This window comes from Fukomys damarensis, unplaced genomic scaffold, assembly GCF_012274545.1.
Source record: "Fukomys damarensis isolate Sample0158 unplaced genomic scaffold, DMR_v1.0_HiC HiC_scaffold_39, whole genome shotgun sequence".
In the NCBI taxonomy this organism is placed as follows: domain Eukaryota; kingdom Metazoa; phylum Chordata; class Mammalia; order Rodentia; family Bathyergidae; genus Fukomys; species Fukomys damarensis.
In genome coordinates this window covers 107,444,423-107,456,099 of record NW_022900951.1, presented here as the reverse complement: position 1 = coordinate 107,456,099, position 11,677 = coordinate 107,444,423, and the positions used below count along the sequence as shown (strand labels likewise).

The 11,677-nt window shown below is 47.4% G+C and overlaps 1 protein-coding gene across 6 annotated transcripts in view; it reads left to right on the top strand.

Moving 5' to 3' along the window:
- Positions 1-64: 64 nt before the first annotated feature.
- Positions 65-11,677, top strand: part of Igsf1 (immunoglobulin superfamily member 1) — a 15,593-nt gene continuing 3,980 nt past the window's right edge. For 2 of the 6 annotated variants that reach the window (XM_010618802.1, XM_010618800.2), the window contains exons 1-13: positions 65-142; positions 2,421-2,519; positions 2,667-2,693; positions 3,098-3,379; positions 3,703-3,990; positions 5,800-6,084; positions 6,329-6,622; positions 7,106-7,384; positions 7,680-7,800; positions 9,651-9,721; positions 9,804-9,851; positions 10,295-10,585; positions 10,803-11,081. In XM_010618802.1, coding sequence (XP_010617104.1) covers positions 2,483-2,519; positions 2,667-2,693; positions 3,098-3,379; positions 3,703-3,990; positions 5,800-6,084; positions 6,329-6,622; positions 7,106-7,384; positions 7,680-7,800; positions 9,651-9,721; positions 9,804-9,851; positions 10,295-10,585; positions 10,803-11,081 — 2,302 coding nt within the window. In that variant the 5' untranslated portion in view covers positions 65-142; positions 2,421-2,482. Of the gene's footprint in view, positions 143-383; positions 535-2,420; positions 2,520-2,666; positions 2,694-3,097; positions 3,380-3,702; positions 3,991-5,799; positions 6,085-6,328; positions 6,623-7,105; positions 7,385-7,679; positions 7,801-9,650; positions 9,722-9,803; positions 9,852-10,294; positions 10,586-10,802; positions 11,082-11,677 lie in introns of all 6 variants that reach the window. The other 4 variants (XM_033760345.1, XM_010618801.2, XM_033760347.1 and 1 more) reach the window with 4 other exon arrangements.

Sequence of the window (11,677 nt, the reverse complement as noted above, 5' to 3'; positions counted from 1 at the left end):
TGCGGCGGGAGGGAGCGCGAGGGAGGCGGGGCTCGGAGCCGGAGAGGCAGTCCTTAGACAGCTCTCCTCAGGCCGGGCAGTACGCTGCATCTGAAGGAGCTCTCTGGAGAACCTCCAACAGCGGAGCGGGCCTTCAACTACCGTAAGTACCTGCAGATGAGCGCATAGTCCAGTGGCTGAAGATTAATTACTGGCCACCAGATTCTAAACAAAACCCCGAGAGAGTTTTCCTGCAGTAATTAATCGCCGTAAATCAAACTGCCCCCCATTAGTCTGTCCCCTCATCCCCCTCATCCCTGCCTTCTTCTTTCCCTTCCCGGATCCCATCCGTGCCTCGCCTAGCATGTCTGGCCACTGTAGCTATCTTCCCTTTGCCTTCTCAGTCTTCCCTCCAAACCCTCAGCGGAGCAGGTACCCGGCACTCCGGCGAGCCCAACCCCTTTGATTCCTGGAGCCCTCAAAGCTGTGCAAGGGTCGAGCCACTAGATATTTCGGGAATGTTACCCTTCCAAAGCACTGCAGTACTGCCTAAAGGTGAAAAACAGCCTAAGTTGGGAGTGGGGGGTGGGGGTGAAAGGGCAAAATGGGCGTGGCCAGTTAACCTGAAACTTAGCGCTGTTCCCTTATCTCCTGAGCATAAGATTCCTCATTTTGGCTGGGTAGAAATTGTACAGTTCCCTTAGTAATCGTAGAGTGGTCAGTCACCCTGAGAAGTCCAGCTTTTCTGCTTCACACAAGCCCTGAGGAGGCAAGCGCGCTGATTTGGTGGTCCATGTGGGAAGTGGAACCTCAGATTGCATTTCCTGGGTAGAAGCCCAGCCTGAACCTTTCCCTTGGCAAAAGAACCTGGCTCCCCCATCTGTCCTGGCCCAGACCACCTTAGGGGAATAGAGCAACAGGCTGGCATCCAAGCTTTGGCCTGGCCCTCAGAGGAAAGGGACGAGGTGCTGCAGGAAAAAAGATGGGAAGAGTATCTTTAGGGCCCTACACCATTTGAAAGCCCTCTTAGGAAAGAAGGAAAAGCCCACCTTTTTATATGAAGTGCTCACTATGTGTCTGGCACTGTGCGTTTTTTGTCTTTAATCCAAAACAACACTGCTAGGTAGGTATTATTCCCCTATTTAACAGATATGGAATGTTCAAGGAGGGCAAATGAGATATCCTTCAATGAAAAGTGAAAAATGCTAAGCAGAGCCCTGCTTTCTTGAATTCTCACTGTTACATGCACTCTGCAGCCCAGATGCTTTTTAAATGACTCTTCCCCTCTTCCTGCCTTTCCATGTTGCCCACCGGTAGCACTGAACCAAGTTGGGGGCTGAGGTCCTGGGATGAGTTTGGAGAGGCAAAATCCACCCCTTTCTCCATTCTGAAAGCTGCCTCTACCTCACTCTGCTGAACTAAGATCAAACACTCCAGGCCAGCCAGTGCCTCTGACTTAGAGTAGATTTTCAGTGCAGGAAAATTGGCCTGAGTTTGTGAAGTGAGTACACACCTTCCCCTGGTGAAAGGTTACTGGGGTCAGAGGGAGGTACAACAACTCAGGGGGCCACCAGTATAGGAAAGATCTATAGTCAATAGTGAATTCTGGGAAAATCAAAAAGGCCTCCTTGAACTCAAATATTTCTATTAGTTTTCCTGAAAGTACAGCCAGTTCCATTTTCCTTGGACAGTGAACAAAGCTGCATAGAAGTTATGGGGAGCTAACGAAGCATTAATACCTTATGTTAATAAAGTGTAAGCAGTTTGATTCTGCAACACCTACTTGCTGGTGGGGAATTAAGCATTTTGGGGTAAGAGATGAGGGAGGGTAATATGAATCTGAAGCATTTCATGCAAGGGACAGTCTCCAACGTTTGAGATGGGAAGGAGAAAGGGAGGATGAAGAGGGGGGCAAGGGCCACCTCTGGAAATTTCAGTGGTGATTTTGAGAATAGGCCTTGGAGTTAAGCATGGATTTGAATTCGGGCTTTAATATGCAGTGTCTTTTTACTTTGGGAAAATTACATTTCCTCTTTAAGATTTATTTCCTCATCAATAAAATGGTGATGGTATTAATGGCTCCTTAGCTGTTCTCTGAGGACTCGGCATGTATATGTGTGTACTTAAGAAAGGATCCGAAAAGGTGACTCTGCACCCTCCTATCTTGTGGGGGTTTTGCAGGCAACTAGTAGGCCACTCTCTGAGTCTCTGAGATCCCGAGACAAATAGACATTTCAACAAAAATGACGTTTTAGATAGCAGTAGAGACTAGGTGGAGGGATGGGGAAGTGAGAAAAAGGGGTAAGGAGAGGAAATGGCAGGTGGCCTTGTAATACCCCTGCGTGCCTGTGAGGGGGTGGAATGCAGGGGTCCTCCAGTGCAGTTCAGGGATCTTTAAGGAGCAGGACAATCCCCCTGAGTAACATGAGTTCTGTTTTTAGTTCTCACCACCTGCTGAGGAGCAAAGCCTTTTGACGTGGAGAGAAAAGGGAAGGGGGCCACCATGCTGTGGACATTCACTCTCTTGCTCTTTTGTATTCGTGAGTACTCAGAAGGGGTGAGGGGCAAGTGACTCTGTCCTAGATGCCCCAGAGAAAGGGTACCTTGGGGAGGGAGAAGGGAGCATCGAGGATGGAGGACAGAGTGGTGATGAGGGATCTCTCCTTCACCATAATCTTTCTTTTCAGGGCTGAGTCTGGGTATGACATCGATGGGTAAGTGAATTCCACTCCTTTGGGTACCTTCTTTCCTGAAGGAGCCAAGACATTGACATGCCTGCATAACCCTGATATAACTTTGTGGAGATCCTAAAGACAGATGCAGCTGCTTGGGAATCAGAGCCTCTCCCTTTGTGACTTGGTTCCCACAGAATCATGACAAGCTCTATCTTAGATGGACAGGGGGCTAGATTTTCACTTTATTCCCCAACTCATTTGGGTTCCTTGAATAAATATTATGGGGTTGATGTCCCATACCCTACAGGAGGAGACACTCTTATTTCCAGAGGCAAGGGGAAGGATTTGGGTCTGGTGCTAATTTTAAGGTATGTTGGGAGGGGTGCATTATGGGAGGGAGGGGTCTGGACTGCTCACATCTTTGTGGTTTTTGCAAATGACAGCAATGGAATCTCAAGCGGAGCTGTGGATAGAGTCCAACTACCCACAGGCTCCTTGGGAGAATATCACACTTTGGTGCAGAAGCCCCTCTCAGATGTCAAAGAAGTTCCTGCTGCTGAAGGATAAGACACACATGACATGGGTCCACCTGTCCCAAAAGACCTTCCAGATGTCATTCTTCTTAGGTGCCCTCACTGAATCCAATGCAGGTCGTTATAGGTGCTGCTACTGGAAGGAGAAAGGCTGGTCAAAGCCCAGTAAAATTCTAGAGTTGGAAGCACCAGGTAAGAAGGTCGAGATAGATATTTAAGAATAGTACCCAGCTCCTAGAATTCAAACTTGCCTTTTTAGAACATGGTTTGTTTAATTCATTCATTTACTTCAAATGTGTGCACATATACATGCATTCAGCAGTTAATAAATAAGTACCTACTCTGTATTAGACACTGCACAGCAAGGATACAGACTCTGGAACAGGCAGGGAGAAAGAAGGGGCAGCAATAAGGATCATACAGGAAAGCCTCATCCAAAATAGAGTTCTTGTGCACTGCTCCCTGTGCAGCACTATCTTTGCTGTACCCAATGCCATTTCATTCTTTCTTTCCAGGCCAGCTGCCCAAGCCCATCCTCTGGATCCAGGCTGAGACACCCCCTCTTCCTGGATGTAACGTTAACATCCTCTGCCATGGCTGGCTGCAGGATTTGGTATTCATGCTGTTTAAAGAGGGGTTTGCAGAACCAGTGGATTACCAAGTCCCAACCGGGACAGTGGCCGTATTCTCCATTGACCACATGACACCTGAGAAAGAAGGGGTTTACATCTGCCGCACTCATATCCAGATGCTCCCCACTGTGTGGTCAGAACCCAGCAACCCCCTGAAGCTGGTTGTAGCAGGTGGGTGTGGCCGCGGATGCTGGCATCTGACAATTACTCTCCCTGGGATCATGGCTGGTTGAGCCAGCGTTGATGGTTTTACTTCCCTCGGCCAGTTCCTACACCCTGCAAAGTCCATGAGGTAGAGTCATTTGACATTTCACTGAGGCACAAATTAGAATTGTACATGCTGCAAGGCAGACAGATGGGAGCCATTCACATGACTTGTGAGTAAGCCCAGCGAACTGCTCACAGCTTCAGCTCATCCCAGCTCTGTTGTTCTCTATCTGTTGAATATCATGCCTTCATTCATTCTCTTAACCAGTATTTATTGAGCCCCTAGTATGTGCCAGGCACTGCCAGTGCAGGCTCATAAACTGACTTTTAAATGGTTTGAGTGTATATTTATTTGTGATTATTATTTATAAGTGTGGAAATCAAATGACCTGTCAGTGTAGTGATTCCAAAGAAATGACGAAGAAAGAGATAATTTGTGTTTTTGAGATCACTTGAAAATTGTAAGACAGAATGAAACTTTAAACACAGAATGTGGCTCCCCTGAAGGTCCATATGCCATACACACACTTCAGCCATAACCTGCCAACCCATGGCCTGGATGCTTCTAGATGGAATTGCTCATCTTTACTTTAGGCCCTCCATCAATCTACATAGACATGGGCAAAGCTATGCTACAGAAAGTACCCTGGACTTAGAAGCAGCAATCCTGGGTTTTAGTGCCACCCCTGACTCTGCCTCCCTGTGTGATCTTGAGCAAGTCACTTCACTTCTCTGTGCTTTGGTTTTTCCACTTGAAAAAGATATAACAGTATCTTTCTGACCTATTGTGTAACGGCTCTCTATGCCTCAGTTTGCTGATCTGCAAAATTGCTATAAGAATAGTGCTTACCTCACAGTGCTGTTGTGAGGAATTACTTAAATATGTGTACAGTGCCTGGCATACAAGCTCTCAATAAATGTTAGCTATTACTTTTATTAGTATAGCTTTTTATTGAGAATCAAAGAACAGAGGACTGCCTGCTTGAATTGCGTGTATGGATGTTTGCTCTACACACACCCTTCCAGTATAGATTCTACTAACACACACTTCTGTGGATTCCTATGCTCCAGTATTTCCTATTAGTCCATGATCATTTTGAGGACAGGGACTGTGTCTTCTTTGCCCTCACAAACCTACTCATATACAATGCCTGACACATCCTAAATGTTCTATAAGTGCATGACAGAGCTGCCCCTTCTATTGTGGATGGTATAGCTGGGATTGGGATGAGAATAAGAAAGAGTGCTATGGGACATCACATCTGTAGTCCAGTCACCTTAGAGGAACACTCTATAGAAATGAGGGTACTCCTCCATTAGCAGAGATTCTATTTGGTTTTAGAATTATTGACTCAACTCTCTTTAACAGCATCTTCCAATCTTATGTTGGAAGTCAGGTTTGAAGTGAGTTTAATGTGTTTTTAAAAACTCTCTTTAGCAATATATACTAACCTTTATGTTCTACAGATACAGACTTAAATAATTTTCAGAGGTTTGGATTTTCGGATGGTTTGTCATTTTAGGAACCAGCAGAAACAGGAAATCCCATATGTAGGTATTCACACAATTAGAGCTCAGAGGAGCTGACAGAATCTGGTGAGGGGAAAAGAGCATAAGTAAACCTACCCTTGGCTACATCCTAGACGAGGAAGAGATCCGAGGATGGGGGCTGGTAGACAGACTTCAATACACCACTTTGTGTCCACAAAAGCTAGGGCACAAAAAATAGAAGAATCACCTTATCTCTCACTCCAGAGTCTCTTCCCTTTCTAGGACTCTACCCGAAACCAACTCTGACAGCATATCCTGGGCCCATCATGGCACCTGGAGAAAGCCTGAACCTCAGGTGCCAAGGGCCAATCTATGGAATCACCTTTGCTTTAATGAAGCTTGAAGACCTGGAGAAGTCCTTTTACCATAAGAAGCCAATAAAAAACGAGGCATATTTCCTCTTCCCGAATTTGAACATCCAAGATTCTGGACATTATATCTGCTTTTACTATGATGGATCATACAGGGGTTCACTCTTTAGTGATATCCTGAAAATCTGGGTAACTGGTAAGAGAGGGGTATGCTATGGGACCTGCGTTAGGAACTAAGGATATAAAACTCCCTCTGGGTCCCCTGGAGATCCTAATTATATATCCAGGGCTAATGGTGAGGGAAAGGAACAGTGTTTGTACAACTGGTCAAAAGCAGGAATTTGCCAAGGGTAGCCTTCAGAATGAGGAGGGAGAGGACCCTAAGTTGTGGGAGAGAGGTGTCAAACCATTAGCCCTGTGTATTTTGGATCTTGTCCTAGATGCTTTTCCCAAGACCTGGCTCCTTGCTTGGCCCAGTCCTGTGGTCCCAGTGGGTCAGAACGTAAGCCTGAGATGTCTCGGACCAGTGGATGGTGTGGGACTTGCACTCCATAAGAAAGGGGAAGACAGACCACTTCAGTTTTTGGATGCCACCAGCATTAATGACAACAAACAGTTCTTGCTCCATAATGTGACCCACCGTGATTCTGGCATCTATAGTTGCCACTATCATCTCACCTGGAAGACCTCCATTAGGATGGGGACACACAACACTGTGAAGCTTGTGGTTGTAGGCAAGTGCTAATAGCTGACTTTAAAAAAAAATCACCAACCTGCTTGTTTGTATCATCATTGTAGTATTCTCAGTAGGATCTAGTGGCCTTTGATACTGCCTTGGAGCTATGAGCCAAGGATAAACACATTAGTAAGGAGGTGTAGAACTTTCCCCAAATCCTTAAGTACCTTCCCTCTCAAGATTGCTCCTCAAGCTTTACCTCTCAGCATGGCCCACACCCTGTGACCCCTCAAAAAATTAATTTCCTTCAGGCCAGGAAATTTGTGTGTGTGTGTGTGTGTGTGTGTGTGTGTGTGTGTGTGTGAAGTCTTCCAGACTGAAGGTAGGAACCAGAGGTCCTAGAATGCCAAATTAGGGGCAAAATAATTCCTGATGAATAGTCAAATTGAGAGGACAAAATGGAGAGCTCAGAAAAATTTGGTAGTGGGTGGGAAGGTAGAGTTCAAGATCAGTTTAACTCTGGTGTCTGGATCTGTTTCAGATAAGCCTCCCAAACCCACTCTGTCAGCTTGGCCTAGAACTGTGTTTAAGCGAGGAAAGGCTATCACCATTCAGTGCAGAGTATCTCATCCAGTACTTGAATTTTCTCTGGAGTGGAAAGAAAAAGCAACATTCCACAAATTCTCAGTGGATGGAGACTTCATCATCACTAACGTTGAAGGAAAAGGCACAGGGACCTACAGTTGCAGCTACCGTGTAGAGACACACCCTAACATCTGGTCACATCGCAGTGAGCCTCTGAAGCTGATGGGGCCAGCAGGTGAGAGGATAACTTTTCATAGGAATGGCCCTCCATACCCCTGGGATTCCTAGAGCAGTGACAGAAAGATATGGGAAAGAGAGTCAGGGGCTTGGAAGTCAGCGTCCATGGGTTTGGGTGTCCTTCCTCTGGGGTAGTCTCACAATCACTTACAAGGCTACTCTGTTCTCCATGAAGAGGAAAGCCACTTTTGCCCTATAGAAGCACTCTTATTACCCCCCCACACACACTGTGAATGTATTCACCTACCCCCATCTCCATCAAAGCCCCTGCTTCTGGTCTTCTCTGGCCACAGGTGTACTTACCTGGGATTACATTCTGAATGAAGCTCTCAAGTTGTCCATAATCATACAGCTTGCTGCCCTGCTGTTGGTATTGCTGTGGATAAGGTACAAATGGCGGAGATTCAGAATCAGGTAACTGTCTTGTTCCATCCCACTGCTTTCTACCCTGCTCCAGGCTCCCTTGGTCTCAGGAACTGGCCATGCACAGTTGAGACAAGCTCAGAGGTACACCGTACCTAGCGCACATCTTCTTGGCTTAGACAAGACTTTCTTATTCCAGTTGCTTCACTTTCACCTCACAGTGGGGTCATCACCCAAGCCACACAGTGGAGAAATGTGTAATTCTCAGAGCTAGAGAAGTAATCCGAACTGTATTCACTGACCCCACCTCTACGTAGAGTGCCCACATCTGCACCCAAACCTCCCTGCCCCTCAAGCATGATTGCATTCTCCTCCTTTAACTTGATCTGAACTGTTTTCTCTTGAACTGTTCTCTCTCCCGGGTTGTTTTTCAACTCCCATTCCCACTTTTCATGATTACCCCCAGCTCTCAAGCGCTAGAGAGTCTTGTGGCCTATCCCAGTTGCCTTAGAAACCAATCTCTCTGCTACTCTGGCTGCCAACCACCTGTGCAAAGAATCCTAGGAATATAGTCTGAAACTGCACAGACACCTGATAAGGCAATGGATGGGGAGAGGAAGTCAGACTGTTTCCTCTACTCACAGAATGGCAAGCCGAACCAAATCCCTTGACATTTCCTTTGATCCACCTCTCTCTCTAGTCCCTATGGCTTGTCTCACACTGCTCTACTAGGGAATGAGAAGAAAAATAACATCTCTTAACCTGGTGGGGGGACCTCACCTCCTGAATGTTTTGCCCACTTCCCCCTCACACCCTGCTTCTGGCTGTATCCCCCATCTCTGCATGATCATAGAACTTTTTGTGTCTGGTAGTGTTCAATACACAATGGATGGTGACTATAATTATGTGTTCATGTTTTCCACTGGGATTTGAAGGACAGAGCGTTTGGACACTAAGAGGGGAGCCACCTGTACTTTTCTGCAAAAACTATCACCCTTGGAGTTTTCAAAAAGTTTCAGTGGGGGGTCAATTTCTGGATCTTCCTAGATTCTTTCCTGAGTCCTAGACATATTAAGGTATCCTCCGAGCCAGGGCTCAATGAAAAATGTCACTTCATGTGTACCATCCTGTCCCGGGACCATGGCATCAAAGAATGAGATCAGAACCCAGATTTCAGAGAAAGCAGCTTGAAAAGTGTTTTTCTGACCAGGAAGTGGGGGAAGGGTCAGTGTTTCCTCAGTAAAAGTGGTCAAATGGATTTTGGTTTAATATCATCTAACTCTAAAGAGACCATGCCCAAACCTGCTGTACATTTCTAGTCATACTCTGGGTGGAAGGAGGGGGATCCCACTCTGGCAAGCTTAGCTCAGCACTCACAGTCTTCTGGTAATTCATCACGGCTGCCTAGGCAACCCTTCCATAACAAAGGCAGGTGAGGCAGGTCGGTCTGAGGACCAATCCTACCATAATAACAACTGCTTCCAAACTTAAACTTGATGACGGAGAAACACTCAAGGTTGCTCCCTCCACCCCCACTCCCCAGAGCTGCTGATCACATTGAGCGCCAGGGGTTGTGAGAACTGCAGATACAAAATCATTTTCCCATCTGACATCTCAGTTCCAGCAAGAGCCTAATCAGGGGCCAAGGGGAGCTGACATATGATATGGGCTGGGGAGGGGGGGGGGGGCACATGGGTCAGGAAAGAGGAGGAAATTTTGTAGGTGGTTGGGCCCTCAAAAAGAAAAGTCATCGATGTCAGAAAAGGTTATATCCCATTATCCTGGCAATATCCAATCCCGATTGGGTAAGGAGTAAACCAATGACATAAATTGCCTCCCCCTTCTCCCCGCCCTCCCCCTGAACCCAGCAACTCCTCTCATCTCTTTTCTGATCTCACCAGAGAAGCCTGGTTCCTGGGAACAGCTCAAGTGTTCACCATGCTCTTCATTGTCGCAGCCCTTCTCTGCTGTGGTGAGTACCAGGGGGTAGGAAGGCGCCTGGGCAGCAGGCCGGCCGGGTGAAGTCCTGTGAAAGAGGGGCAGAGCCCTGGCAGCACTTTCTCTTACAGGACTGTGCAATGGGGTATTGACAGAACAGACTGGTGAGTTTTTCCTGCTCCAGACTGGGACATTCCTCTCTGGAGATCCGAAATAACTACAGTGTCAGTGTCAGTGGCCAGGGAGTGACTGGTTGGGAGGGAAGGACAGCCAAGAAGGGGAACTTGCTAAAGCTGCTGAAAAAATTTAGCCTTCAATTCTGCCTTTCTGCCTGCAAGATTTTCCTCAAGCTTTCAGCACTTTTCTGGGGCTCGGCTAAACCATCAGCTTCCTCTTTCCCCAGCACCGAAGGAAGGAAGGAAGGAAGGAAGGAAGGAAGGAAGGAAGGAAGGAAGCAAGGAAGCAAGCAAGCAAGCAAGCAAGCAAGCAGAGGGTCGGAATTTGAGTTGAAAGGGGAAGTAGGCAGTGTGATCTGGGTAGGGGATCAAGGCCAAGGAAAGGAGGGGGAAAAGAGAGAGGATGGCTTCATTAACTCTGCTGTTTCTAGAAATAATCGTGCCAACCCCTAAGCCTGAGCTGTGGGCAGAGACGAACTTCCCTCTGGCCCCATGGAAGAACTTAACCCTGTGGTGCAGAAGCCCCTCTGGCTCTACGAAGGAGTTTGTGTTGCTGAAGGACGGGACCGGGTGGATCGCAACTCGCCCAGCCTCAGAGAAGGTCCGGGCTGCCTTTCCCCTTGGTGCCCTCAGCCAGAGTCACACAGGGAGTTACCACTGCCATTCATGGGAGGAGATGGCTGTTTCGGAGCCCAGTGAAGCACTTGAGCTGGTGGGGACAGGTAAGGAGAGGCGGAGGGTCCTCCAGGAGGGGCTCTGGGGTGGGGGAGGGGTGGGAAAGAGGGAGGAGATTGATAGGAAGAGCTCAGGGTCAGCCTAGGATGGATTTACTTTTTTGTTGATTTTTATTTACTTGTTTTGCTGATGAAGTGAATCTGAGTGTGCCATCTGGGTGCCTCCAAACTCTTGACTCTTTTTCCACCCCATTTTGTTTTCCAGACATCCTTCCCAAACCTGTCATTTCGGCTTCTCCCCCAATCCGGGGCCAGGAACTGCAAATCCGGTGCAAAGGATGGCTGGCAGGCATGGAGTTTGCTCTGTACAAGGAGGGAGAGCAGGAACCTGTCCAGCAACTTGGTGCCGTTGGAAGAGAAGCCTTCTTTACAATCCAAAGAATGGAGGAAAAAAAGGAAGGCAATTACAGCTGCCGCACACACACAGCGACACTCCCCTTCAAGTGGTCTGAGCCCAGTGAGCCCCTGGAGCTTGTCATAAAAGGTAGAGCTGAAACCAAAGAGTCTGAGAGGGAGGAGGTGGAGGCAAAGCGTCTGTCCCACACTCCTGTCCCCATGGCAAACTTTGCTGCTGGTCCTAGGAGCTGTGTCCAATCTTAGACCAGGCAGGCGTGGCGCTGGGAGTGTCAGGGCCTCTGGCTGCACGATATTAATAGCCATAATCGTTATTAATAGCTTGGGTTTGTGGAGGGTGATTTAATTGTTTAAATTATTTTCCCATCCCTTATTTCATTTAACTATAGTGACCATCTGCACGGGAAGTGGGGCAGGTATTATTCTCCTTTCTTATCCAAATGGCCAAACTGAGGCACAGAGAACTAGCAGAGTCCCAGTGAAAATTCACCCCTTTCACTAGCCTCTGTTGCTTGTCCCAATGACAGGGGGCATTCACTGAGAGGCAATTAGGAGCAAGGGTGGGGGTGTCCCTGTAAGACTTTTAAATTCGCCTGTTTTGGAATGAAAACACTGTAGAAAGCAGAGCAGCTGCCCGGAACCAGTATTTGCTGTATTTGCTTACTTTTCTCTCAAACTCTCTCTCTCTCTCTCTCTCTCTCTCTCTCTCTCTCTCTCTCTCTCTCT